General features: G+C 37.2%; 1 protein-coding gene across 1 annotated transcript; it reads right to left on the reverse strand.

Moving 5' to 3' along the window:
- Positions 1-10,271: 10,271 nt before the first annotated feature.
- Positions 10,272-27,309, reverse strand: si:dkey-96l17.6 (uncharacterized). The gene is made up of 8 exons (XM_051928571.1): positions 27,221-27,309; positions 26,310-26,502; positions 24,414-24,594; positions 20,684-20,894; positions 19,793-19,953; positions 15,357-15,559; positions 14,823-14,901; positions 10,272-10,391 (listed from the first exon to the last, which is right to left on the reverse strand). The coding sequence occupies exons 1-8, from the start codon at positions 27,237-27,239 to the stop codon at positions 10,272-10,274; spliced, it is 1,167 nt and encodes a 388-aa protein (XP_051784531.1). The 5' UTR covers positions 27,240-27,309.
- Between the last annotated feature and the right edge of the window lie 566 nt (positions 27,310-27,875).

The raw sequence follows: 27,875 nt of genomic DNA on the forward strand, positions 1-27,875 counted from the left end.
TCTTAACTCACAGGGATTGATATGTAAGACTGGAAATAAGTATCATCTAATTTGGAAGTTACATAAAAATATTTTGTTAATTTCTAAACTCCAAAACATGAAGAACAAGTAATTTAATTTTAAGTAATGCAATAATCTGTGAGAATGAAATTATACTGCCACTCAATTTATTAGGACATTTGCTGTCATGGGGAAGAACAGCGTGACTTTATAAGGTATGCAAGATTGGTGAGGTTACAAGCATTTGTGTGAAAAGTGGCCCTGGTAAATGTTATCATGAACCCATGGGAGGGAAAAGTTGGATTTTCCCTTTTTCTACTTACTTCAAGACAAATAAATGTTTTATTATATTTAAATGCTTTTCTGGTAAAAACCATTAGTTAACAGAATTACAAGTATGGTCATAGAGTCATGAAAGAAACTAAACCTGTGTTAAAACACTGTCTGGTTTGTTTTGTGTGCAATATTTCAGCATATATTAATATTGTATATTAAACTTTATGCATTATATTAGTTCATCAGTATTGGAATATGTAAGCCATTGTGTTAGAACATTAGAACATTTTTTAACTGACATAATGAACTTTGTGGTTACTGTAAAGGACACTTGATGTTGATGTTATAGCAGAGCTTAATCTTCCAGGTTTGAGTGATCTGTTATGACAGAATTAAATCTGTTTTGTTCATTTTAAATGATTGTAGTAATGTTTGTGGGAAAGGAGAGAAACAGGTCTAGTGTTGAAATCACCAATAATCAAAGAATTAAAAATAAGGTATTCTGTTGATCAATGTGATTGTTAAATGTGAAAGAGAATTACAAAGAGTTTACATCAAGTTGTTTACAGTATATGCTTTCAGTCTGCATGTTTGTGCATAATTTGTTTTAACCCAGTATCTGATTTCTTTTTGGCAATTCATTTCTTTATGTATGTATGTTTATTGACTTTTATATCATGACTGATTATTACATATGTAAGTAAATGTAAACCATCTTCATGTACAGTAAATATCTTTATTTCTTTTGGAACTTGTTTTTGTAACTATTTTGGTGGGTTTTTGAAAATTTATTGAAAAATAAAATTAACATTCATAAACCATCAGTCAAAAGATTGACCATCATTCAGCCAGGGCCACTGTGACACAGAGACGCATCCCCAATGCAACACACAACAAATGAAATTCAAACAGTTATACACGTGCAGCAGCACAATTTCAAATTTAAACAATGCAGCTCCAGCAACAGAGAAAGTAGAGCAAAAGTATTTAAATAAAAGTACTTCCCATTAGTCGACTGCGAATGACAGGAGGTTAACCGTAGTTATGCATTCTCCAGCTGGCTTTTTTCTATTAAACCAAGGATACTGTATCACCAGGAAGAACAAGGCAAGCAGTTAGTGTAAGCAAAGGTTATATGGACATGGTCTTACAAATGGGACATGATATCCCATGGGCCAGTCACTTGGGGCAAACAAAAAGAGCAAACCGGGTTACCAAACATTTTTATTGGCAAAGTTGGTCCAAGGACGTAGCCAGTCATTGCAAGAACTATTTAGAATATCAATTGGTAGGGGGTGTAAATAAGGGAGACTGGACATCTTTGATACCATTGCCTGTGATAGAAGAGCAGGCATTGACACAAGTACTGTACATTCTGATCCTTTGCAACTATGCTATTAGATATCCTAAAGCATTTATTTTAGAGAAGATTAAATCCATGCAGGTAGTGAATGCCCTAGTGCAACAGTTTTCTCAAGTAGGCATTCCCGGGGAAATGATAATGGTGCAGGGAGTAACCTAATTGATTAAGCTGGAATAAGGGACTGAGAACCACACTTTACCACCAGCAAACCAATGGCTTCATTGAGCACTTCAGTGTGACAATGAAGCAAATGTTGAGGAAATGTGTATCTGAAACAGGAGCTGACAGGAACCAATGGCTTCGTTACCCTCCTTTTGCTTGCAGAGAAGTTCCTCAAGCATCTAAGGGACACTCTCCATTTGAGCTGGTTTATTGATGCTACATATGAGGAGCATTGGCTGCATTAGATAGATAGATAGATAGATAGATAGATAGATAGATAGATAGATAGATAGATAGATAGATAGATAGATAGATAGATAGATAGATAGATAGATAGATAGATAGATAGATAGATAGATAGATACTTTATTAATCCCGATGGGAAATTCACATTCTTCAGCAGCAGCATATTGATACAATAAATAATATTAAATTAAAGAATGATAATAATACAGGTGAAAAAAACAGACAATAACTATGTATAATGTTAAATATTAACGTTTACCCCCCCTGGTGGAATTAAAGAGTCGCATAGTTTGGGGGAGGAACGATCTCCTCAGTCTGTCTGTGGAGCAGGACAGTGACAGCAGTCTGTCGCTGAAGCTGCTCTTCTGTCTGGAGATGACATTATTTAGTGGATGCAGTGGATTCTCCATAATTGATAGGAGCCTGCTGAGCGCCCTTCGCTCTGCCACAGATGTTAAACTGTCCAGCTCCATGCCAACAATAGAGCCTGCCTTCCTCACCAGTTTGTCCAGGCGTGAGGCGTCTTTCCTCTTAATGCTGCCTCCCCAGCACACCACTGCGTAGAAGAGGGCGCTCGCCACAACTGTGTGATAGAACATCTGCAGCATCTTATTGCAGATGTTGAAGGAAGCCAGCCTTCTAAGGAAGTATAACCGGCTTTGTCCTTTCTTGCACAGCGCATCAGTATTGGCAGTCCAGTCTAATTTATCATCCAGCTGCACTCCCAGATATTTATAGGTCTGCACCATCTGCACACAGTCACCTTTGATGATCACTGGGTCTATGAGGGGTCTGGGCCTCCTAAAATCCACCACCAGCTCCTTGGTTTTGCTGGTGTTCAGGTGTAGGTGGTTTGAGTCGGACCATTTAACAAAGTCATTGATTAGGTCCCTATACTCCTCCTCCAGCCCATTCCTGATACAGCCCACGATAGCAGTGTCATCAGCGAACTTTTGCACATAAAGGTGGCACTTGAAAATGGTAACTCTGCGGAGTATAATTAAAATGAGGTAAACTTGCACCAGTGTCTCAATTTGTAAAAGGCAATGTGGCCCAAGCACAACAAAAGCAAAAACATTGGTATGATCAAGCTTCTTAAAACCAAACCTAAAAACCTGGACAAAATGTTTTATTGTTATTACCTACTTCTACAAACAGTCAACTAGCTAAGTGCAGGGTGCCTATGAAATAATAGCACAAAAGGGTCAGTTGAACTATGAGGTTTTCATGCCTGACACCTCACTATCAATGACAGATTTTTGCATATTAATCTGTTAAAAGAATGTAACTAAAAGGCTAATACTGGGATTCAGCTTTTCAATCACAGAGTTCATGATGAAAAGGAGCTACTCAAGCAGTTTAGAGACAACCTCTCAAGTCTGCCAACCAGAGCTGGAGACAAGGGGAAATTAAGGATGTTGTACCAGAGAAGTTTGGAGAGATACCTGATAGGACTAACTTGATTGAACACAATATTTTACTTACCTCTCTTGGTCCAGTCCGACAGACATGCAGTAGGGTTCCAACACGTTTGCATCAGACCCTTTGGGAGGAACTGCAGGCCACGATCTGACTTGGGATTGTTGAAGCATCAATGAGTGAGTGGTGCAGTCCCATCGTATTTGTGCCAAAAAAGGATGGGCAGATTAGGTTTTGCTTTTATAAACTAAATGCATTTTCATCATTAGATCTTTATCCCATGCCTAGGGTGGATGAACTGATTGAAAATCTTGATCCTTCAAAGTTTCTAACCACGCTAGACTTGTGCAAAGGATAGTGGCAGTTGCCCATGACCAAAGAAGCAAAGCCACTCAAAGCATTCAAGGCACATGGTGGTTTGTTTCACTTTAATGTGATGCCCTTTGGACTGCATGGTGCAGCTGCCAACGTTTGGAGGCTTGTGGACATTGTTTTAGATAAGATAACATTATAATATATAATAATTCTTGGAATGATTATGTGTGTCATCTTGCAGATATTTTTAACAGGCTCAAACAAGCAGGACTAGTGGTGAATCCCAGGAAATGTGTGCTAGTTCGGAAAGAAGTGTGATACCTAGAGTACACCATAGGCAGAAGAGAAAACAGGCCACAAGTGGATAAAGTTTCTGCTGTTCGGGATTGTCACAGGACAACTATGAAGAAGCAGGTTTGGTCTTTTCTAGGACTAGTCGGATGGTACAGAATGTTCGCTCCCCAGTGTTCAGAACTGGGCATTCCTCTGACTAACATTCTCCACAAGGTGGGCCAAAAAAAGTGCATTAGACTGATAAATGTGAGAAATCTTTTGAAAATTTGATAAATGTAATTCGCAAAGTTCCTGTTTTGAAATGTCCAGATTATAGCTTACCGTTTCATCTACAAAGAAATGCTTCGGGAGAGGGTCTATTAGAGGATGAGGGCGCGCATAGACACCCAATTGTTTGTATAAGCCATAAGTTACTCCCCTGGGAAACAAAGTATGTCACTGTAGAAAAAGAAGCTTTGGCTATTAAGTAGGTGGTGGACTCAATAAAGTTCTACCTTTTAGAACACCCGTTTATCATCAAGTCAGACCATCGTGCATTACAATGGTTGGCATGTATGAGAGATTTCAATGCCAGGGTCTGCAAGTGGTATTTGTCATTAGAACCATACAAGTTTGAAGTTAAGTATGTCCCCGGGGTTCAGAACTGAGTGGCTGATTATTCATCTTGCATCAAGAACATCGAGAGTGTCAGTGGGGGTGTGTGTGATACAGAGACGTGTACCCAAAGCAACACACACAGCTGTAACTCGCACAATTCTACACACACAGCAACACAATGACAAATTTAAACAATGCATTTCCAGCCACCGGAAAAGCAGAGCAAAGATATTTAAATTAAATCCCTTGCTGTTGGTCATCTGTGAATGACTGGGTCACCGTAGTTATGCATTCTCCGGCTGGCTTCTTGTAAACAAAGACACAAGCATAAGTCAAGATACAATTTTAAACATGGTGCTTTGGTTGAATATGGGTATTGAGTTTATTTTTTGGTTTAACGATTTTCTTTACGTTTGCTTTATTGAAACTGTATATTAAGAAAAGAAAGATTATTTTTGTTTTTATTGTTTGCATTTGGTGGTATTGGGTATTTGGTGGTATTGTTTCAGGTTGCAGAAGGTGTTCTCTCCTTTGGAGCATGCAGTTAGTTCCTCCCAGCTGCAGGATAGTTCTAGAGGGAAATGGCATTGTCTTTATAAGGGTTGAGGGAGGAGAAAGTTTTAAAGGTATAGTGTTCACTGAGAGATGGGCTGACCAATCAGTAGGGAGAGAGTGGCTGGCTGCTTCAATGGAGTGTAATTGAGTCATATTAGTCAGTGCAGGCTCCTGAGTTTTCTGGATGTTGAGGAACTAGATTGTTTAAGACTGCATCAGCACCTTATTTTTCAAATAGTATTAAGGTAGTGTATTTTTTACCCAGGATTAAGACTATTTCCTTTGGAGGTAAAGCTGTATTTTTGTTTGCTTGCTTGTTTTTTCCCATATACATAGAACTATTCATCTACTTGAAGTATTTGATGTATTATTTTCATTTATTTTTATTTTTTTGTGTGGACCGTATATAATCCTGCATTAGAATTTCATTTTTCCAAGAACCTGTTGTCATAAAACTTCTGTTTTTTTTTACTTCCACTGCCTTAATGTTTTATTTTCACGCTGCCTATTTCCTGGTCCCGGTCAGGTAGCTTGTGAAAGCTACTACTGAAAGTATATGAAGACAATATTCTATCCTTATTTATAATAGTCTTAGTCTGTGTGTCTGTACTTTGATTATTAGAGTGATTACCAACTAGGGGTAAAAAATGAGCTTTACAAAGACTAGCAAAAAAAGCAAGAAATATCCTAAAACATGGATTTTCCATAATGAGGCACCTCTTAGGGATGCAAACCTTTCAAAGTTTTGTTAAAGTAAATATTTAAAATGTGGTCAGAAATAGATTATGAATAGTGCACTGGTACAGTGTTAGAAACAGTAATGAGCACTATTGGAAAGTAAAATTAAAACCACCCCCATTGTATGCCAGTCAAATGCTTGATCATTCCTTTCTGCAAATTAATGTACAAAATATATGCTTTTATCATGTATTAATCGTCCATTAATGGCGATGTTTTATTTTGATATTGACTGCTCCTCCTTGAGAACATATCATCCAGAGTCTTTGCACTAATACCAAAATTCTCTGTTGAATCCGTCTTTCTTACACTTTTTAAAAAATTGTTTATTGCACCCATAGTAATAATCCATTAAAATTGTGTATTTTAGATAATGACATCCTTCTCTTTCTTCTCTTTTTGGGAAATAATCATCTGCCTTTCCCATCCATTAAGTATGAAATTGGGGAAAACAGGCTAAAAAAAGTCTCACATCTTAAGATTACATTGTGAGTTGAAAAAGAAAAAAGTCACACAGATTTGCTGATCTAGAACATTCATGTTACATTTTACAAGCCTGGGAAAGTTCATGGAAGGCAGACAGAGACTCGCTGGGCATTAGATACATGCAGCCTCATGGAAAATTGGGGTGGGGTGGGGGGGATTATGGAGACAGGCACAGAACATGTCTCTAGAACACTGCAAGAATGAATACAACTTCAGAAAAGCATAAATATAGTTGTGGCTAATTACTTTACAAGCCATTTCCCATGGCCATAAAAGCAGGAAGGTGATTCTTCTGAAAGTACAGTTGTGGATCATTCATTCTTAAATAAACCCGCCCGCTATCGGGCCTTATTCTCATTAGTCATGTGTGTTTTTGGTCTTCCCCTTTTGGTGCACATTACTGTATCCTTTCTTGATTTTGTTGCAGATTGGAAAGAATAATATGCTGCTTAGCACAATAACACCTACCTTATTAGGTTTTCCTCCTTCTTCTATTACTTTGAATATTATTACTATTATATTTTTGGTGAAGTCTTAGCATTATTATTAGAAAACTACAAAATGTCACAAAACAAGTGCCATTTTGCAGTTCAGGGTGTTGTAAAATCATAAAATCGTTCTTTCTGAAACATGAGCTACTACTTCCCGCTTGGAGTCAGTGAGGGATGCTTCATAAGAACTTCTCATGTCCTACTCTGGGGTAGGACAAATTCTTATCCTAGACAGACTTTTAATGCAATTCCAAGGAGTTATTCTAAGATACTTGATAAATACAAGCACAGATCTCTTCAAGGTGATTAAAATCCGCTGTTTTTCTTAGGTATGCTCGTTTTTTGATAATTGGAATGCAAAATTAAATTGCATAATAATATAATAAACTAACCATTTTTCTATTGCCAGCTTCTGCAGCAAAGTCAGATTGCATGTTGGATTTTGTAGAAGCTGTGTAAGCTTTGGTTTTGTCATTGTCTTTGCAGTTAAAGTTAGCACTCCTCTGTACTGTGATGAGAAATTGTTAAGTTGTTTTCATATATGCCATGGACTACAGCCCTGTCCAAGGGATTGTTCCTGCCTTGTGCCAAGTGCTTGCTGGGATAGGCTTCAGCCCCCCACGACCCTGGTATACTTTCAAATTACGAAAAATCGATCATAAAATCATACCCCGACTCATATGCCCATTCAAAAATGTGAAACATTTTTTCTTAACATCTTCTTGCTTCCTTCAATCTCGTACCAGTCTCTCAGACACATCGAATTTTGTTGCAGCAGCGCAGTTACCAATTTTTTTCGTCACTTCAATGTTTTATTTACAGTAAAACCAGCTTTATATATTCTTCTGATCAAACGCTCCATCATAGATAAGGGATACACTTACGATAAAGGTGTATAAGGGTGTGAGATACAAAAAACACAAAACAGTACAAACATTGCTTCGGAATCGTTCAGGTATTACTGTGTGGTCACGTAGGCACAATAGAGAGGTTAGGAGCAATGCTGACACAGCACATTGCCGCACCCACATTAAAAAAAATGTCAGTGTGCTCTGTGGTTACTCTCTTAGGTGGGCATTAGCATATCATAATCCCTTGTACCAATAGCGTGAGTTTTCCGCTTTCGACTTAAAATACCAGAGATTATACTGTAAGATCCAGTTCCAAGTATAAATAAAAATTATATGATAAATTAGTATAAACATTTTCATAAGCATATTTTTGCACAACACAGGGCAACAGTAAACACAAGCAATTTATTTAATGACCTATAAAATAATATAAATTATAAACAGCAATATCAAAATAATCACGTCATCAACACACTCAGAATTGTGCAACAATTTTCCATTGCTTAAATGTCATCTTCTACTGATTGTCCAGATTTTATTTTTAATATTATCTGTGGAGAAAAAAGGAATGTATTTGTGAGTTATTCTTTGATTTGTAAATAAACTGTTCAAAAAAATTAAAGGAACACTTTGAAATCATATCAGATTTCAATGGGAAAAAAATTATACTGACTATCTCTACTGATATTGATTGGGTAATGTGTTAGGATTGAAAGGATGCCACATCGTTTGATAGTTTGATAGAAATGAACATTATCAACCTACAGAGGGCTAAATTCAAAGACACCCCGAAAATCAAAGTGAAAACATGATGTGGCAGGCTAGTCCATTTTGCCAAAATTTCATTGCAGTAACTCCAAATCGTACTTAGTAGTTTGTCTGGCCCACCATGTGCTTGTATGCATGCCTGACAACGTTGGGGCATGCTCCTAATGAGATGACGGATGATGTCCTGGGGGAATCTCCTACCATATCTGGACCAGGGCATCACTGAGCTCCTGGACAGTCTGAGGTGCAACCTGGCAGCGTCGGATGGACTGAAACATAATGTCCCAGAGGTGTTCTATTGGATTTAGGTCAGGCGAGCGTGGGGAGAAATCAATGGTATCAATTCCTTCATCCTCCAGGAACTGCTTGCATACTCTTGCCACATGAGGCCGGGCATTGTCGTGCACCAGGAGGAACCCAGGACCCACTGCATCAGCATAATAGGGTCTGACAATGGGTCCAAGGATTTCATCCCAATACCTAATAGCAGTCAAGGTGCCACTGTCTAGCCTGTAGAGCTCTGTGCATCCCTACATGGATATGCCTCCTCATCGCTGACCCACCACAAAACTGATCATGCTGAACAATGTTACAGGCAGCATAGCATTCTCCACGGCTTCTTCAGACCGTTTAACGTCTCTCACATGTGCTCAGGGTGAACCTGCTGTCATCTGTGAAAAGCACAAGGTGCCGGTGGTGGACCTGCCAATTCTGGTATTCTATGGCAAATGCCAATTGAGCTCCATGATGCCAGGCAGTGAGCACAGGGCCCACTACAGGACGTCGGGCCCTCAGGCCACCCTCATGAAGTTTGTTTCTGATTGTTTGGTCAGAGACATTCACACCAGTGGCCTTCTGGAGGTCATTTTGTAGGGCTGGTAGTGTTCATCCTGTTCCTCCTTGCCCAAAGGAGCAGATACCGGTCCTGCTGATGGGTTAAGGACCTTCTACGGCCCTGTCCAGCTCTCCTAGAGTAACTGCCTGTCTCCTGGAATCTTCTCCATGCCCTTGAGACCATGCTGGGAGACACAGCAAACCTTCCGGCAATGGTACGTATTGATGTGCTATCCTGGAGAAGTTGGACTACCTGTGCAAACTCTGTAGGGTCCAGGTATTGCCTCATGCTACCAGTAGTGACACTGACCATAGCCAAATACAAAACTAGTGAAAAAACAGTCAGAAAAGACGAGGAGGGAAAAATGTCAGTGACCTCCACCTGTTAAACCATTCTTGTTTTGGGGGTCGTCTCATTGTTGCCCCACTAGTGCACCAGTTGTTAATTTCATTAACACCAAAGCAGCTGAAACTGATTAACAACCCCCTCTGGTACCTGACCAGATCAATAGCCCAGACATTTCATTGACTTGATGCTAAACTCTGATTAAAAAGTGTTCCTTTCATTTTTCTGAGCAGTATATAATACTCGAAGCCATTTATATATTTGAAACAAACGTTTTGATCAGTAATACTATTTTTTGAAAATATTATTTATCTAAACATTTCCCATTAATTATGCATTTATTCTTAAAATAAATTGTACTCTTAATTATAGCATTATTGCAATTTTCCAGTATATTTTCAAAGGCTGAAAAACATGCGTAAACAAAACAGCTAATTAAGCAATTATTACTGGAGACTACTTGGTGTAGGCATTAGTTATCTATTCATGTTTCTTATTTATTTCAGATACAGTTAAGTGGTATTTCATTATTATCTCCTTTTTGATCCCATTCTCTTTTTGCTTTTTCTCATTGCCTTCCCAGTCATACAAAGCCAGCTGACATCTTGTGTACTAGTTTTTGCATAGCATCCTATAAGCTGCTCTTCACTCTATATGGTAATGTACACTATTATTCAAGAATATAACCAAAGAAAAGAAATTATTCAATTTACATGTTGTTGCCCATATATAAAAACCGAAGACCAAATATCAATCGACATAAAGAAGACACATCTACTTAGCTGGTGCAGAGGTAAGAACTGCTGCCTCATAATCAAAAGTTTGAGCCTGGGTTCTCCCTGTATTTACTGCTTTGAGTAGTGTGCTACTATTATTAATACTACTGAAGTCTGAAGGCTTCACACGTCATTGATAAGGTTGAACATCTGAAACTCATTGCATGCTTATTATATTATTCGACGCATGTTTCAAAGCAACAACATCTTACATAAAATCACTAGTGAGTACTGTCAGCAACCAAAATGCATTTATTCTTGTGGGGGCCACTTCAGATGGTTTGCTAATATTTTCCTAGTCAGGTGGAAGTAGGTGTTTGGTTAATGTGTCCCTAACAATTTTACAGCATAGGAAGTGAATACATTATTGTTCAGCAAAAGATGGCTATTTTCAATGAGACTATGCTGAAGGAAGAAGAGATATGCCAGTTATTACTGGCTTTAAGCGAAAAAGGGTAGAATGCAGAGTGTCCATGTCTTCTCACATACTACTTCATTTTGTGCAGTGCTATTTGCAGTTTCCTTCCATTAATTTATTGTCATTTGAGCATCTTTGTGGTCTCAGAGTAAGGAATCATACAGGTGGCTTTATCGCCTCACTTCTGTCCCAAGAAACTCCTTGAATTTTGCCATTTGCGGTGGAAATATTCTGTGTGCAGTGCAAAGCAAAAAAGTAATGTGCCTGAGCCATTTCAGGGGGCATGTCCCCACAACTGATGTCATTTTCGTTGTGCAGCCATCACGACCAACACAGACACGTCAAATACTCCTTTCTACTCATGTTTCAATTTCTACTCACTTTATACATTTTCAATCCTACAGCTTGTTTCTGTTTTTTTTTTTAACGTATGTTTTAACAACTCTCTTCAAAGAGTACCGTTGATAAAAGTCAGCCCTAGTCTCTCACTTGAATGTTCCTGAATATCTTTGCCAATTTCTTGAAGTCTTCTTTTTACAACTTTTCTCAAACTTTTGACATCATTCAGCTCCAGTATTAAAAATGAGTGTCTGTTCAAACTAAAATATCCACTAATTCTAGAGCATATATATGCTAGCTTGTATATTTCCATTAGCAACCAGAAAAAATAATTATCAGAAGCAGACCACTGCACAGTTTAAACAATTCAGAAACTACGTTAATCAGACAACTAACAACATCCAACATTGTGGCTGCAAACAAAATTAAGAGGACAGATCTGAATAAGTGGCCTTAATCCTTGAAAATCAATATAACAAAAAAAACATTAAATTAAATTTAGACGTAGGAGTTGATCAGCATTTTTGGAACACAAATGGAAAATATTTCTCCTTGGGTTATAGATCTCTGCCTCATGCATCTATTTGTGAGCTTAGTCTCGTAGCAACTGGGATTTGAATTGTCAGAGACACTATTCTACAATATTACATGGATTCTTGGGTCATAATGTTAAATACTTACTGTAAGTATTTTTATGTTTTACATACATTAAATGATAATTTAATACTGCAATATGCTTCAATTTATTACTTCTTTTTTTATTGACTAAAGTTAAACTGGAAATTTTACGTCTAGTGGCAAAAAATTGAGTATTTGTTATACCTAAAATGGAAACCCCTTTGCAGCTGTATTTCATGTGTCTCATCAAATTTTGGTACACAAAATACAAATCTTTACACTGTCTTAATTTAACTCTGGTTGAATCCTTGTTAGAAGTTTGTGGTGAAGCTGTAATTGGCCATAGTGTGTGTGCGTGTGTGTGTGTGCGTGTGTGTGTGTGTGTGTATGTGTGTGTGCTGTGTGTCTGCTGTGCAATGGACTGGTGACATGTCCAGAGTTTGTTCCTACCTTGCACCCTATGCTAGTTGGGATAGGTTCTAGCCAAGCACGAGTCTGGTCTGGATTAAGCAGGTTAGAAAATGCCATATTTATCAGTTTCTTTTTTTGTCTATTTTTAACTGTTTGTTCTTTTCTTGTAACTTTTTCTTTGACATCTTGTAAAGCACTTTGAGCTACATCTTTTGTTTGAAATGTGCTATAGAAATAAGAAAAACAACAAAAAAACAAACATTGTATATATACAAATCTGAATGTAAAATTCTAGTGCTGACATGTTACATGTGGATTGGACATGAAAGGAAGGCTTTCACCGTATTAACTACATGTGACTCTTATATTATTATACTTCTACTACTACTACTACTACTACTACTACTACTACTACTACTACTACACTGAAATCATATTTAAAAAGGCCCAAGAAAACCTTCATGTTTTGTAGGCTCTGAGAAAAATGTGAGATGAGCAAGAATATTTTGCACTTTTTAATTCTTATCTACATGCAACAAAAACTACACTAGCTGATATGTAACTACAGCCACAAAGTAGAGAAAGGTTCCAATCAACTTGCTGATCTCTGACATCTATGCCACACTGTGACATAAGGAAGCAACTGACTGTCCCAATGTAGTCTGTGGGGAACAGCCCGGACACAGACAGGTAGACGTCATAGTTTCACCCAACGCACGTTTATTTACAATATAGTAGTGCACACAACCCAGTGCCGCAGCACCAATCACCCCTTGAGTCCTTGGCCACAACACAATGCCTCGTACTGTCTCTAGTCCGCCTCCACTCCTCTCCACCAAGCTTTGTCCTTCTTCCTCCCGACTCTTGCTCCTGACTGGAGGGAGGCGGCCCCTTTTATTCACCCCGGATGGGCTCCAGCTGCATCCTGAGGGCCTGTAGCCACACCCCTGTGTGGCGGAAGCTCCAGCGGTGAAACCGGAAGTCCACCGGGTGTCTCCATCTCTCTTCCCCCCAGCACTTCCCAGTGTGGCGGAAGTACTGAAGTCCAACATTCCCAAGGCATCGGGGCACCCCCTGGCGGTGACCACGGGCCCCTACAGGGTTGAGCTTCCAAGCTCCGTACCCGTGGTCCCCAAAGCCACCAGGGAGGACGCCCCCTTGTGTCCTGGAGGAGGCACAAGCCCTCCTCCACTCCTCCTGGGTGTCCCGGCCAGGCATGGATGCCCACCGGGCACCACAAGTCTTTATAAGACCTGACATGGCAAAGGGAATGTAATGTAAAATTTTGGCATTTGAATGTATAAAGGCTACATACTTCATATCTTTTACTTTTCATATTAGTTTAATGGATGTATATGAGATTATATGGTGTTCAAAATTAACAATGTGACACAATTAGTACAACAGAAATTGTTAGATAATGATATTACGTTTATAATTCTTCTTTTATCTATTTTTAATTGTTTTTTCTTTTCTTGTAACATTTTCTTTGACGTCTTATAAAACACTTTGACCTACATCCTTTGTTTGAAATGTGCTATAGAAATAAAAATAAATAAATAAATAAACATTGTATATATACAAATCTGAACTGACATGTTGCATGTTGATCGGGTATTTGAATGTACAAAGTCTACATACTTCATATATTCTGCTTTCCATATTACCTTAATGGATGTATTTGAGGTTATAATTTCAAATTTAACACTGTGACACAAATAGTACAACAGAAATTGTGGTGTTCACTCATAACCCATTAGAATACCGGATCAATTTCTTTTTCCATCTTATAACTTTATAAGTCATTTAACTTACTATCATAAATTGGAGAGTCTTGGATAAGGAAATTAAGTTTGTATGAGCTGGGAGTTGCAGTTTGCTTATGAAAAAGAAGTGATTTTAATTGATGAGAATACCAGATGTGTGTCCAAACTCAAATCGACTATTGTCCAGTTTTAAGTCATCAAATACAGAAGAATTGCAGTTTAACCTTTTCATACAAATTTTACTGTGCCATTGTTTTTTTTAAAAAAAAGAAAGCAGTAGCTCAGGCAAAAACAATTTTTTTAGACACAAAACTTTTAAACAAATGTTCTTACTACAGCTAAAGCTGACTCAGTTCTGATTTTTGTATAATGTCTGATTTTTTTTTACAAGTAATCCAGTTTTCTCAGACAAATGTGACTTAAATACTTGACATTATCTCAGTTCAGGATGTCTCTGAATTTGTCAGCTGATTATGGTAAGACTGAGAAAAAGAAAAACAAATTGTATGTGTTGCTTTGCTTTATGTAGCTGTGATGCTACAAAAATAAAGCTGTATAATTTATCCATTCTAGTAAAGTGCCTTGGGATGGTATTTGATATAAAATGGTTACAATTAAAATAAGTTTTGTAAAGCCACAAAATTTTATTCTGGTGAACAAATGAGCAGCTTCTATTTTTAGATACAGTAATAGTTAATTCTGTTGTCCCTATAATTTATTACCAAAATGTAAAACATTACAGACCATACATACCTCTTTAAGCCGAGCGATTTCCTTACTTTCAATATTTTTCACAGCATTATTGGTTATTGCCTTAACACGTGTGGCATAGCTGAAGACATACAGAAAAACAGCATTTCAGTTAACATTGCTTTATTACAGCACGTAATGTTCATAACACCATATTATACTAAATGTTTGTGAACGTATCCATATTGACATTATTCTGAGAAAAAGTTGCACACTACTGGAAATAATTTTTACTTTTATACTTTTAACATTTATTTACCTTATGATGCACTTTTTAAAATCACTTTAACATTCTTATAATTACAGGTTACTTTTAAGGTGCAGTGCCCCTTGAATTGTGTTACTTCGTATATCAATAAGTCAGACTCTTACTACAAATTTATGTCAGGGCAGTGATCAGAATGTACAATTACAAGACCTAGTAATTAATGGGAATATTTTTATTTGTACGTGTTATTGTTACATAATGTGAATTTCTGAATTCAGTTTCACAAATTAGTGCATGCAGTGAAGACATCTCTTTTTAAAACCACTTACACCAGTGAAATGATAGTTTCTTCTGCATTGTAGTCTGCTGGAGAGATGTTGACAAACATAAGTGTTTTTGCATTTCCTCCCAGGGAGTCTTGCATGAGCTGAGTCAGTTTGTTATTGCGATACGGTATAAATGACTGCTCAGTTGAAAGGGCAAAGATGACATCACTCAGAGCACTTAGCGACTTATTGATGGAGTTTGCTTCCTATAATTCATAGAAAAGTAGACAAATGAGTACTTTAAAGAAATGGGGGTCCTCCCAATATAGATGGTTGAAGCTTGTCACTAAATGTCCTTCAAATTCTTCAAAATGTATTTTTTGAATATAAGCCAGAGAGCTCTTTTCTTTGTATTAACATCAGCTAAATACGTCAACATACTGTGACTTTAATGTTGGAAAAACATCATAACATTTAATTTATATTAAATTCATCTACCCTCTGAGCAGTATGTAGGTAAGAATTTCAGATTTAACCCTAGCTAACAATATGTTGGTCTATTTATTAGCATTCACTCTGTCTTCCTCTGTTGTGTTCTTGCTTTCCTTTATACTTAATCAATTTACTTTCATCCATCTCAAGCATCCTGTCTAGAGTGGGGAAAGCTTTTTAAGTTTTATTTTCTAATATTAAACCATTTCCCTCACTTGGAAAAACAGATGAGGTTACATTTTCTATATTGGTAACATTTTTAGTTTAGATATTACAAAACTGCATCTATTGCTCATTTACTCTTATTCTTTTGGCCTTCATAACACTTATGAAACATAAATAGATGTGGAGTGTGGCATGTTGTCATGACACTAAAATTACTTGTTAATATGAAGGACTCACAGGTCTTATACTAAGTATGTAAAATCAAGAGAAATGTGTCTCAGTTACGCCACCTCATGTCATTCTAAAGTGACGTTTTATTATTTGGTCACATTGCGGAGATGAATTACACACTTTATTGATGCTTTGTTTGCGTTATGAACACCCAAACAAGTGTATGTTAAGGTCTTGTTACATAACAGTAAATAAGTATTAGATACATTTTTGCAGTACCTAAAGTGTTACCTCTATATTGTTATTATAATAATATAGAAAATGTTATCTATAATTAGAAGTATGGATTAACATATACAGTATAGTTACAAAAGCAATTAAGCATTTTGGGTTCTCAGTTACAAAAGAAAATTCTTTTGGGTTGTATCATTTAAATTCTCCTAGGATTTGAGAATGTTCCATCATTAGAACTGAAGGAGCCATGGTGTATTCTGGCAGGGATGAAGTATATCTAGAAGGAATGTGCACTCATCACAGTCACACACTCATCCACAACAGACCATTCTTTAATAACTGTAGCCAACCCACTTTGTCCTCTTTTGAATAGTGCAGGTCAAAATGTATCCTGGCAGCATGCTATGCTAAATCAGAATTAATTCTCCAATAAATAAATTACATTCAATGTATTGGGCAAATAACCATATTTGGTAACTTCAATGGACATCCAAAATGAGCCCTTCCCCATGCCTCTCTGTGAAGTCCTAGAACCACATGGATTTCTACCAGACAATCAGTGAAGATTAGGCTACGTCACATTGAGAGACATCTTGGAATCTGATAAATCAGCAGTGGCCCCAGCATTTCAAACTTCCATGTTATTCTGGAATATGCAAAGTATGGCTGTGCACTCCTATCTACTCCCACACCTACAGTCCTAACATTGAAGATAACAATGGTAAGTTGATGAAACTTGCACATTATATGATTGAATAGTTGTGCTAAATGTTGAGAATGGTGTTATTTGCATAGGATTTCTACACTTTACTGTTTTCCTTCACTAATAACTCAAAGTGAGCTTGATATTGACTCATAAACATACTGTTTTCTTTTGCAGCCATCTATGTGGCTCTTTTACGGAAAGAGGGAGACTGCTGTTGTGCCAGCCCACCCCACCGTCTGTGACAATGAAGGGTCCAAGGAAGAAGACAAAAATGTGGCAGACCCTGAATTCATCCCACCCACCTACAACCTGGCCACTCTGGGCCCAAGTGACATGAGGAAGTGCATGCACCCTGCAGTAGAGGTGCTTGAGGATGAGGATGAAAATGATGATGAGCATGAGGACAAAGACCAGCCGGCACCACAAGCCAAGAGGCCTATCAAGAAGAGGAAGCCAGCAGCCAGGCTAACCACCTAAGAAAAGGTTGACCTGGACAACCCAGCTCTGCCTGAATACCTGCACTCTCCCCCTGACTTTGTTACAACTCCATTCAAGTACTTCAGCAGGTTCTTTGGCCCCCAAATCTTCAAGCATTTAACGTACCAGGCCAATTTATATGCAACCCAAAAGGACCTCAACACCACCTTCACCTAAGAGGTTCATGCTGATAAAACCTAGATCCCTGCCACCATTGACTGATTTTTAAAGATCCAGCCACTGATTGGCCTCCTGATTTAAGCCTTCAGGAGTGAGCCACAGACCCCCAAGCAGTCTGTGGATGAGGTCATGGTTGCCTACAAAGACAAGAGACCTGGCAGCCTGATGCTGTACATCAAGAACAAGCCAGATAAATGGGGCTTCAAGTTGTTTGCCAGGGCTTTTGAGGATGGCTTCATTCATGACATGGTGCTATACCAGGGGAAGACTATTCTGCAGGCCCACAGTGTCCCCCTAATGCCTGAACTAAAGCCATGGGTGCCACCAGCCAGATAGTTTCCGTCCATGTTCTCCTCCACCACCACAGCCAACTTCTTAACCAGCCTGGAGATAGTGTGGTACCTCAAGGACAAGAACTGCAGGTACACAGGGACAACCTGGGACAACAGAATAGGCAAGCCTCCAATCAAGTCCATCAAGGAAATGGAGAAGAATCCTGTCCCTCATGGTACGTGCGACTATATTGCCAGTGACGAATGGATCCTGGCCCTCAGGTGGAAGGACAATAAGATTATCACTCTGCAGTCAACAGATATGGGGGTGTAGCCCATGTCCTCAGTCTGCTGGTACTGCAGTGTTGCCAAGAGGAAGGAATATGTGAACTGCCCTGCTGTCTTCAAAAGCTACAATGCCAATATGGGGGGTGGCGTGGACAAGAGCGACATGCTGGACCCCTCTACCATACCTCCATGAAATCCAAGAGATGGTACATGTGGATGTTTGCATATGCAACTGATGTCTCTGTTGTCTACAGGTGGGACTGCAAAGCTGTTGCTATGGATTGTCTGTTACTAAAGAGCTCAGGGGTGCCAGCAGCAAGAAAGCAGTCACGTCTCACCCTCGAAGAAGCTCAGCCCAGGCAGCCCCAGAACATCTTATGATGTCCCCAAGCCTGTCCAGTGATGCAGCATCCACACCTCAGATGATTCTATGCAGTTTGACCTGTCCCTGCTCCATGCACCTTTCTATACCAACGGCCAGACCTACAAATACTGGAGCAGGAAGGGGGACATCTTGAGGTCAAACATGATCTGCAGGGTCTGCAAGGTCCACTTGTGCCTTAATACTGAGTGCAACTTCTTCATCAAGTACCATGAAGCAGTTGCTTAAGTGACTGATTTGGATTGGAATGGACTTTGATACATTTATGAAATTTGAAAGAAAGCAAGAAAAATGTACCTAACAAGAAAAAAATGTCACCTGTATGTTGTCCCCCTTTAATGCCTGCGGATGTAAATGTATATGCAAAGCATTGCATGAAGTGGATCTACAAAAATGCCAAAACCGTATGTGCATTAGCTACAAGTGTCACCACAGTTTCTATGGCTTCCAAATAAGAAATTCAAGCTCCACTATCTAAGACTGGTGTTTCTCTCTTTTTGAGTTTGTAGCACTGTGATCTAAGAGTGCTAGTTTCAACACTGCAACTGGGGGCCAACAGAGCGGAATGGATAACCAAAATGAGAGACACAATGTTTCTAAGAGTAGCAGTCAACAGCAAAAAACAGTACTTGCTAATCATTGAGGTTTGCTTCTTCCCTGAGCTTTGCCAAAGTTTCACTTTTCCATTTTACAATGTGATCATGTCTCTTTTTTCCTGTTCAGGACACTGTCCCACCTTCAGTCATCCAGTCACCCTATTAGTTACTGGTGCTATTGGCGTAGCTCGTTAATCGTTTCCTCTGCATCCTTCGATTATGTAAAGCATGCTCTCAACACAGCCGAGATCATGTATGTTAGCATAATATTAATTAATATCGATTAAAAAGTAAAAAACATGTCAGATAATTTTTTTTCTATAATGTCACCAAATTTCAATACAAATCCATCAAGGCATTTTTAAGATTTTGGGGTATGTACTTTTTGGGGGGTTTTACCTCTAAATATTGATATATCAAAACGTTCTTTCTTAGAGGCTACCTACTACCCTAGATGTACCATCCTTCCAAATTTCAGCTTGTTATCTAAATGGGAAACAGTGTTTTTGTTCAATTTATATACATATAGATGAGACCTTCAGCTGCTCAAATTTTGCTCCAGTTTTTGCAGCCCTTTCACTTCCTGCTAAATCAACAAGACTCAGCTTTCCGTAAGTTATGCTTCCATTGGTGAGGTTAGTGCTTTCAATTAGGACCCCAATGATTAAATGGGACCGTGAGCTTTCAGCATTCATTCCTGTAAAAAAAAAAAAAAGAGTAGTATAATGACTCATAAACACTCAGGTATAAATATTTCCCTTACAATTGCTTTCAAAAATAATCCATAAAATACTTAGTTTAAATTTGTACACCTAGATTGGCAAGAACCTAATAAAAAATGTGGTATGGTAATAGCACATTGACTGTTGTATTGTTTAAAGATTTTTCCTCAACTTGAAAGAAGACCAGTATTGTCTACACTCTTGTTGACTCAGTAATTAGCCTGACTGTTTTATAGTTCCATTGCCCTGGATTGAGTGATAGTTAATTGGCATCTTTAAATAGTCGGACTGGTCTAGTAAGAACAAGAATGCCTTTGCTCACGAGTCTTATCTGTGAACACTTGAGTGTTATCCATGGGTGGTTCCTGTCTTGTTTCTGTTGCTGTCTGGACGGACTCAACCTCCTAATTTTATTTAATAATTGATTTAAACCCATTTGAAAATGGATGGAAATACTGTAATATTTTCAGATCCATTTAATCTGTGCAGCATCTAGCATAAGGCAGGAAAAAACACGCTAATGTTAAATCTGTTCAACAGTGTTAATAAACAGAAAAAAAATGAAATAGTATAAACATCACAACCAAAATTTGGATTTTTGCTTTCTGTGGTAACAACATATTGTTCTAAACCCACAAACTGTATGGCCACATGCAAAGTACATATAGATTTGGGCAATAAAAAACAATAACGCTTGTTACATACTTGTGGCAGCAATATGTCTGTTGCTGCAGCCTTGTTCAAACAGGGCAAAAAGCTCCTCTGCACTAGATGCTTCTTTAATTTCTGGCCCCTGAACAAACACAAGACCCTTTTTATCTTTCTTGATTTCAGTCTTCTTATTAAATGACTCATTTGGATGTACAAATAGATCCAATAGACGATCATTGTAGAGTTCCAACATATAAGCAGATACCTGTGAAAGGAAAAGCCAGGTGGTCAAATATTTTTTTCATTCAATGCAAGCTGACCTAGAAATGATCACTTCACTTCTCCCATGATGCCCCATTTCTGTGGATTGTGGATCAGAAAGTATATCATAGGGGTAATCATATATATAAATGGAGGTACAAGACAATCATCCAAACCTGCATAGGAGTAAAGCAAAAGAAGGATGAGGAATCTCCACCATAGAGTCAGTTACTGTATTTAATTTTTTACTGTGTTGATAAACAATTAAGACTTTACCATATTTATGAGTTAAAAGTGTAGCAACAGTGTCTTTCACGCCCAAGTGGAACAAATATTTTCTGACTTTGAGAAATTGTCTATATATTTTCAATGATTATATACCAGGTAAATTAGTAAGAAGGGTGCACTTGTCTCTTTCTGCATAGTTTCTCAATTCTGGGTGTGATAGATGATATGCAAACTCTTATATCATCCTTCAGATGCAAGCATGCCCTGTTCTTTGTCTTAATAGCAGTCAGTGCTGACGTTAAAGACTCACTAAGCCAAACTCTGTAAAAATGTCATCATATTTTCCTTTTTTAGATGAAGCTGGCTTATTTTCACTTGACAAAGTAGACACTTGTTCCAAGAAGCTATCTGTTACTTGAAAGTTTTTATTTTTCTCAGAGTAGCTAACTAGCTTCAGTGCGACTGAGCAAAGCAGAGTAATGAGTGATTGACGGTCATGTGATTGACACCAGTATATATACAAAATGAGTGACGTGAATCTGCCCAGTGATATTTATTGACTCTGGACATTATGGAAGTGACTGGCACAAATGTAAGCTTGTGTGCTTTTGCTTAGTGCAAGAGGACTTAAAAGTTCAGTCCTCTGGATTAATATATTCTCCTTTAAAAGCTGATGCACAGGGCAGAGCAGCACAGGGTGACAGCTAGTTGGATTTTGATTGGCTGTTGGAAAACGGTGTTTGTAGGATATGATGCCATCGACGCCTTCTCCACCTCCTCATGAACACGCGGTCTCACTGTCTGGAAAGTTAGTGTGTTGTTTAACGCTTCTTCGCTTTGTTTGATAAACATTATTTTATACATTCTAATTAGATGTCTCATGATGATTTTTAAAAATAATTGAAACAGAGAATAAAGAAAACAAGGAAATCTAGTACACCAAGTAATCAAACTGACAAATGTTACCAGTTATTCTATCATGTATCACAGACCCCACTTTGAAAAATATTTCCCTAAGGAATGGCATGGCCAAGAACCAATACCAAAAGGAAAATGTAAGCTTTTCAGGGTATTTAGGGCTATTATTGAAGTTTTATACTTCATCACTCTCCAAGAGGTCTACTGTTTTGTTGAGTTAACAGGCTTCTAAACTGTGGTTTAAACTCCTCAGGCATAGGCACCCTGATATGAAGACTGTTTAGTTTTCATCCCCTGTATTGAGGATACCAGGCTTCTCTGGCCTTTTTAAATTTCCAAACAGACATAAAGTAGAACTGGGAGTGGTACTGTCACAGAATGTCAAGGATGACATCTTTCCTGTGACGTACAGTACTTCAGCTAGAAACTAACACTCTGGAGAAAAGATATTCTGCTAATGAAAGAGAGGCTTACCAATGAAGTTGCTGGTATATCTAAAACAGCAGGAAAATTCTGTTCAGTTTATTGACTAATCGCACTCTCCTGAAGTGGCGATCAACAACAGAAAGACTAACCCAAGGATGACTCTGTCATTTCAGCCTTACGGCTTTACAACTGAATTCTACAAAGGACACCTCCATTGAAACATAGATGCCTTGTCTCTTGTCCACTGCCCTGAATGCAAGTAAGTATAATTTCTCTATTTTGCTTTAAGTTTTGAGTTGATTTGAGATTTATAAAAGAACTTAGTGTGGCACATGATATACATATGAATTTATAAACCAGATTTTTTTTCTGTGTCTATGCCAGGGGTGTCAAACTCCGGGCCTGGAGGGCCGCAGTGGCTGCAGTTTTTCATTCTAACCCTTTTCCTAATCAGTGACCAGTTTCTACTGCTAATTAAATTTGTTTTCCTTTCATTTTAATTGCCCTGTTTTTAAGGATTCAGCCCTCTGAATTTATTCCTTTCTTCATTAAATGACAGCCAGACAGAAATGAGACATGAAACGAGCAAACAGATGACCAACTAAACTGGGATTTCAAACTCCAACCAATTTCACTCCAACCAGTTTCTTAATGAGAAGCAGATTCTTGCTGTTAATTAAACTTGTTTTTTAATTCCATGGCCTGTTGCTACTCTTATTCCGCCACAGCAGACATTTCCAGAACTGTTGATTTTTCTGTTTTTTCTAAGAACATTGTCAAAATGTTTTGGTGACCTGAGAGATCAACCTTACTGAGATCTTCACTTTTCTTAATTTTCAGATATTGTGTGATGGGCACAGGTGAGCTGCTCGTGTGGCGGCTTGTTTTGTGTCTCATTATTGTTTGGCTGCTAATTAAGGAAAAAGAAAATACTAAGGGTTCTGAGTCAAGTTAATTAAAATGAAGGCTAAAGAAGTTAATTAGCAGCAAAAAGTGGTCACTAATTAAGAAAATGGTTAGAATGAAAACCTGCAGCCACTGCGGCCCTCCAGGCCTGGAGTTCGATGCCCTTGGTCTATGCCAATTTTACTGATTGAGCATAAGCACAATTTTAGTAAGGAATCTAAGCAAAGTTTTACACATGAAGCTGCAGAAGAAAAGCAAACTTCATACAGAAATTGAAATTGACAGAAGCAAGATTGAAAACTGGTCTCTCCTGGAACTGTGAGCAGCAGCACTAATTACTATTGACTATAACAAGTTTATGGCTGTAATTTGTAAATGCGTGTTTCTCAGACTTATAGCACATGTATGGTAAGTTTAATTATTTCATACACACAACATATTTAAAACACTAGTATATGATAGTATATAATAATATAAGAATTGTTAGATGTACAGTAATATATCTTGACCAAACCTATGCACAATCGGAGGAATTTAATTTCATGTTACTTGCAAAGTATATTAATTACAAAGAAACTACTTTTTCCTATCTGGGTTTTTGATGAACCTGCACATAACTCAAAGGCGGAACAAAAAGACATTGAATCCTGAATGGAATGCCAGTGCATCACATGGTACAATTTTTAAAATGTACAAACAACAAGTTGTTTTTTCTTCACACAAAGAACCATAGACACATGGAATAAATTATGAAGTAATCTCAAATTAATTTTATTTTGGAAAATCTAGGTGAAGATGATGGGTGAGCTCATTAAGCTGAATGGCCTGTTCCTGTCACAATTTTTCTAACGTTCTAACTCATACAAATATCAAACCTTACCTTACCATTCCTTTCTTAATTATTAAGAGTAAGACATCATTTTAGCATATTTTACAGTGGCTGTAATGTAAAATTAGTAGAAATGTTTCTTTACTCACCAAACACTATTGTTTACCAAAGTACTCACGTTTTCTTCATATTTTGAGAAGCATGTAACGTTCTTACCTTAAAGTCTGACTTTGATTGGTTCTCATCAATAATCTGAAACATCCTCTTAAAAGCTCTTGGCATAACTCCTGGATTGCTCAGATCTTTGTCACCTATCATCGTAAATGTCTTTCCAGAGCCAGTTTGTCCATAGGCAAAAATACAGACATTATAGCCATCCACAGCTGATTGGATTAGCCTATTGATAAATTAGTTACATGTAAAATAATTATAAACATAAGTAGGATTTTAGTTATATAAAGTGTGAGTACCTCCCACTCTAGATGCTTTTTATAGTTCATAAACAAGCTATCAGCTTAGCCAGTGATAGTAAGTGGCCTAAATGTTTCAGTCCTGTTTAAAGTGACACTTTGGGTCATTCATAGCCATCAACAGGACCAAAGGTTTAAAAAATGGATTAATAATTTTACACTGGCAATTTTAAAAATGTATTTATTGTTACTATTTTGTACAATAGACATCAATAACTTACAAATATATTAAGTCCCCATACATAAGTGTAATGTCAAATGAGTTTTTAGACATTAAGACATCCTTTGCCTATTGTATGGCAATCGCATGCACAACATCTAAAAGCTGCAGAAATGACACACCCCAACAAAACAAAAAGTTTAACACACTCCACTGCATTAAACATCTGTTCATTTTTTTTTATCTTGCTTTCACTTATTTTGGACTACTTGACATAAAAGCAAATTTTAAAGGTTAAATCAATCTCTTCTAACCAAAATCAGCAAGGTTCTTAAAATATAATCCCATATGGACAGTACTTTTATATTCCAGTATCTATATGATACGAACCGATTTCTAAAATTCAATGAATCCATTTCAGGATCATGAAGAGCTGAAGTTGTTATTCTTGTGTTATTTCACATCATTTGCATTTTTGTTCTTCTCTAAGCCACATTTTTGTTCTTCTCTAGCCACATTCAAAATTTGCAGTATTATAGATTCAGAGTAGCAGTGTCAGATGATCTGAGAGAGACAGGTTTATAATGTTATCTGGTTCAGCATTGCTTCTTGCCAAGAATTTTTAAATATCAGTTTTGTACCTTTCCCGTTTCTCTTTTATTATTGCAATTTTTTTGATAATATCCAGGGGCCTCACGTATAATGCTGTGCATAGAATTCACACTATAACATGCCGTACGGACAAAAGCAGAAATGTTCATATGCACAAAAAAATCCAGATGCATAAATCTCTGGCGGGACAGGTAATTTAAACTCAGTTTTATTAACTTACTTAGTTTATCATTGGGATGACTAATGAAAAACAGTCCTTGCACTGTGCTTTGCTGACCAGAGAATATATTTTTTTTAAATTGGACCATTCAATCAGCTCATCATCAGTCTCACTGAAATAAGCAAGCCTTCATTATCTGTATCAGTCAACTGCAGAATTTTGTCTCAGATTTCATTTTGTTCATCTGTCTCTTTTATGACTGGGATTCATTTGCTCTATTCTGCTTTTGGAGATACTGATAGGTTTTACCTGTTAAGCTAGACTAATACTTTTAATGAGCACTAACAGTCAAAGCCAAATGAGTCCTAATGTTCATTCTAAATAGAAATGAGTAAGATTAATTTGTTTTCTACTGGAAAATAGGTACATAGGTAGGAATTTCATTGCCTGTTGCAGCATGTAAATAATAATAATAATAATAATTCTTTGCATTTATATAGCACTTTTATCATTACTCAAAGCACTCAGCAATTGTAGGTTAAGGGCCTTGCTCAAGGGCCCAACAGAGCAGAGTCCCTATTGTCACTTACGGGATTCAAACCGGCAACCTTCCGATTGCCAGTGCAGATCCCTAGCCTCAGAGCAACCACTCCACCTAAATATGAAATATCCTGAACTCAGAATTGTTGTATTTATGGATTTCAGTGTACCTGCTTGTATCCTCAAAAACTTCATCTTGCATGCTCGTGCCATTAAAAACTTTGTCAAACTGGAACTCCTTGAGCCCACGGGTGCTGTCCACAGTTACCGTGTACTCATCGGGACAAGTAATAACACATTTACTTCCACGAGCTACTTCAGATTTATCCAAAGGACGTATACGGCAGAATACTCTGATTTTTCCTTAACAAAAAAAATAAATAAATAAGCGTATATCATTGGAAAACATTTTCAAATACTAGAAAATGAATTACATATTACTCTTGGAAAAGTAAAAATAATCCTAAGAAAAAATGGAACTATTTGAATTGATTTTTCAGCTATGCACTGGAAAAGAAAACCATAAAATGATAGAATGTTATAAGCAGATTTTGGAATTGGTATACTGAGATTTGAGTAATGGAAAAGACAGAAGAAAAAACTATTACTTAAAAAGACTGATGTAAGAAAGCAAAATTAAATTTAACAGAAAATCCTATAAGGAGAATATATAGACTGGACAGAATACTGCATGATTGTCAACTCAGAAAAAGAAAACTGAAATTACAAGCATGATAAAAATTAATGAAGGTTTTAAGGACAGAATACTATTAAAATGTAACAGCCTATATAATCAAAAAATTCTAAAATGCATTGCACAATGATTTTAAAAGAAAATCTTTACATAATCGATTTATGCTCTGATTAGAGAAGATTATTAACTGCAATATTTTAATTTTTACAGAAAAAAAGTGGCGATATATTTTCTCTTAATAATGCTCATATATTGTGAATAGTTTGAGTAAGTATGTAATAGAATTATTTTGTTTTATTACCTTTGATATAATTATAGTACTACAGTATGTTGCATACAGTCTGATTTTCTCTAAATAAAATATATATATATATATATTTATTTCACCTCTCATGTCTTCCAACATGTTGTAATACTTTTTTCTCAAAACTCTTTCAGAATTGTAATTTTCTATCAGCTTTTTATTTTCCTCTTTTAAATTTTTAACCTAAGCAAAAAAAGGTAGAAGGAAGCATAGTATTAGTATACAAAATGCATTATTTTATAATCCCATCATAGTGGTTATTGTCTGCAGCATTCAGATATATCTAGTGTATTGGACAAGAGGAGAGGCATTTAAAAAATGACCAAATTCGACATGGCTATCTTCATTCTGAAGGTCCTTTGTTGAAAAGTGTGTCTCATAACTTTACTCCAACTCTCACAACACTAATTGAGCAAAGATAAGAAAGACAGGAACTTACTGTGAAAAAGTTGGCTTATGTGCACTTCTGAAAATGCATTCAGCAACATTTGCAAAAAAATGTAATTTTATTGCATAAAAATGTGCATTCAGCTGATTGAAATACACTGTAGTAAATGACATTCATATGAGGTATGGTCTAAGTTTGCTGTTGTTGAAGCAATGGAAAATGGGTGTTATGAGTAGTGATATAACAACTCTATCTATAGGTTTATAGGGTCATTATTGGATAATTACCATCACATGTACTGTCACATGTTTGTTTTCTTTACCTGAAAAATATTAATAATCATAATCTTC

Source organism: Erpetoichthys calabaricus, chromosome 5 (genome assembly GCF_900747795.2).
Source record: "Erpetoichthys calabaricus chromosome 5, fErpCal1.3, whole genome shotgun sequence".
NCBI classification, from domain to species: domain Eukaryota; kingdom Metazoa; phylum Chordata; class Cladistia; order Polypteriformes; family Polypteridae; genus Erpetoichthys; species Erpetoichthys calabaricus.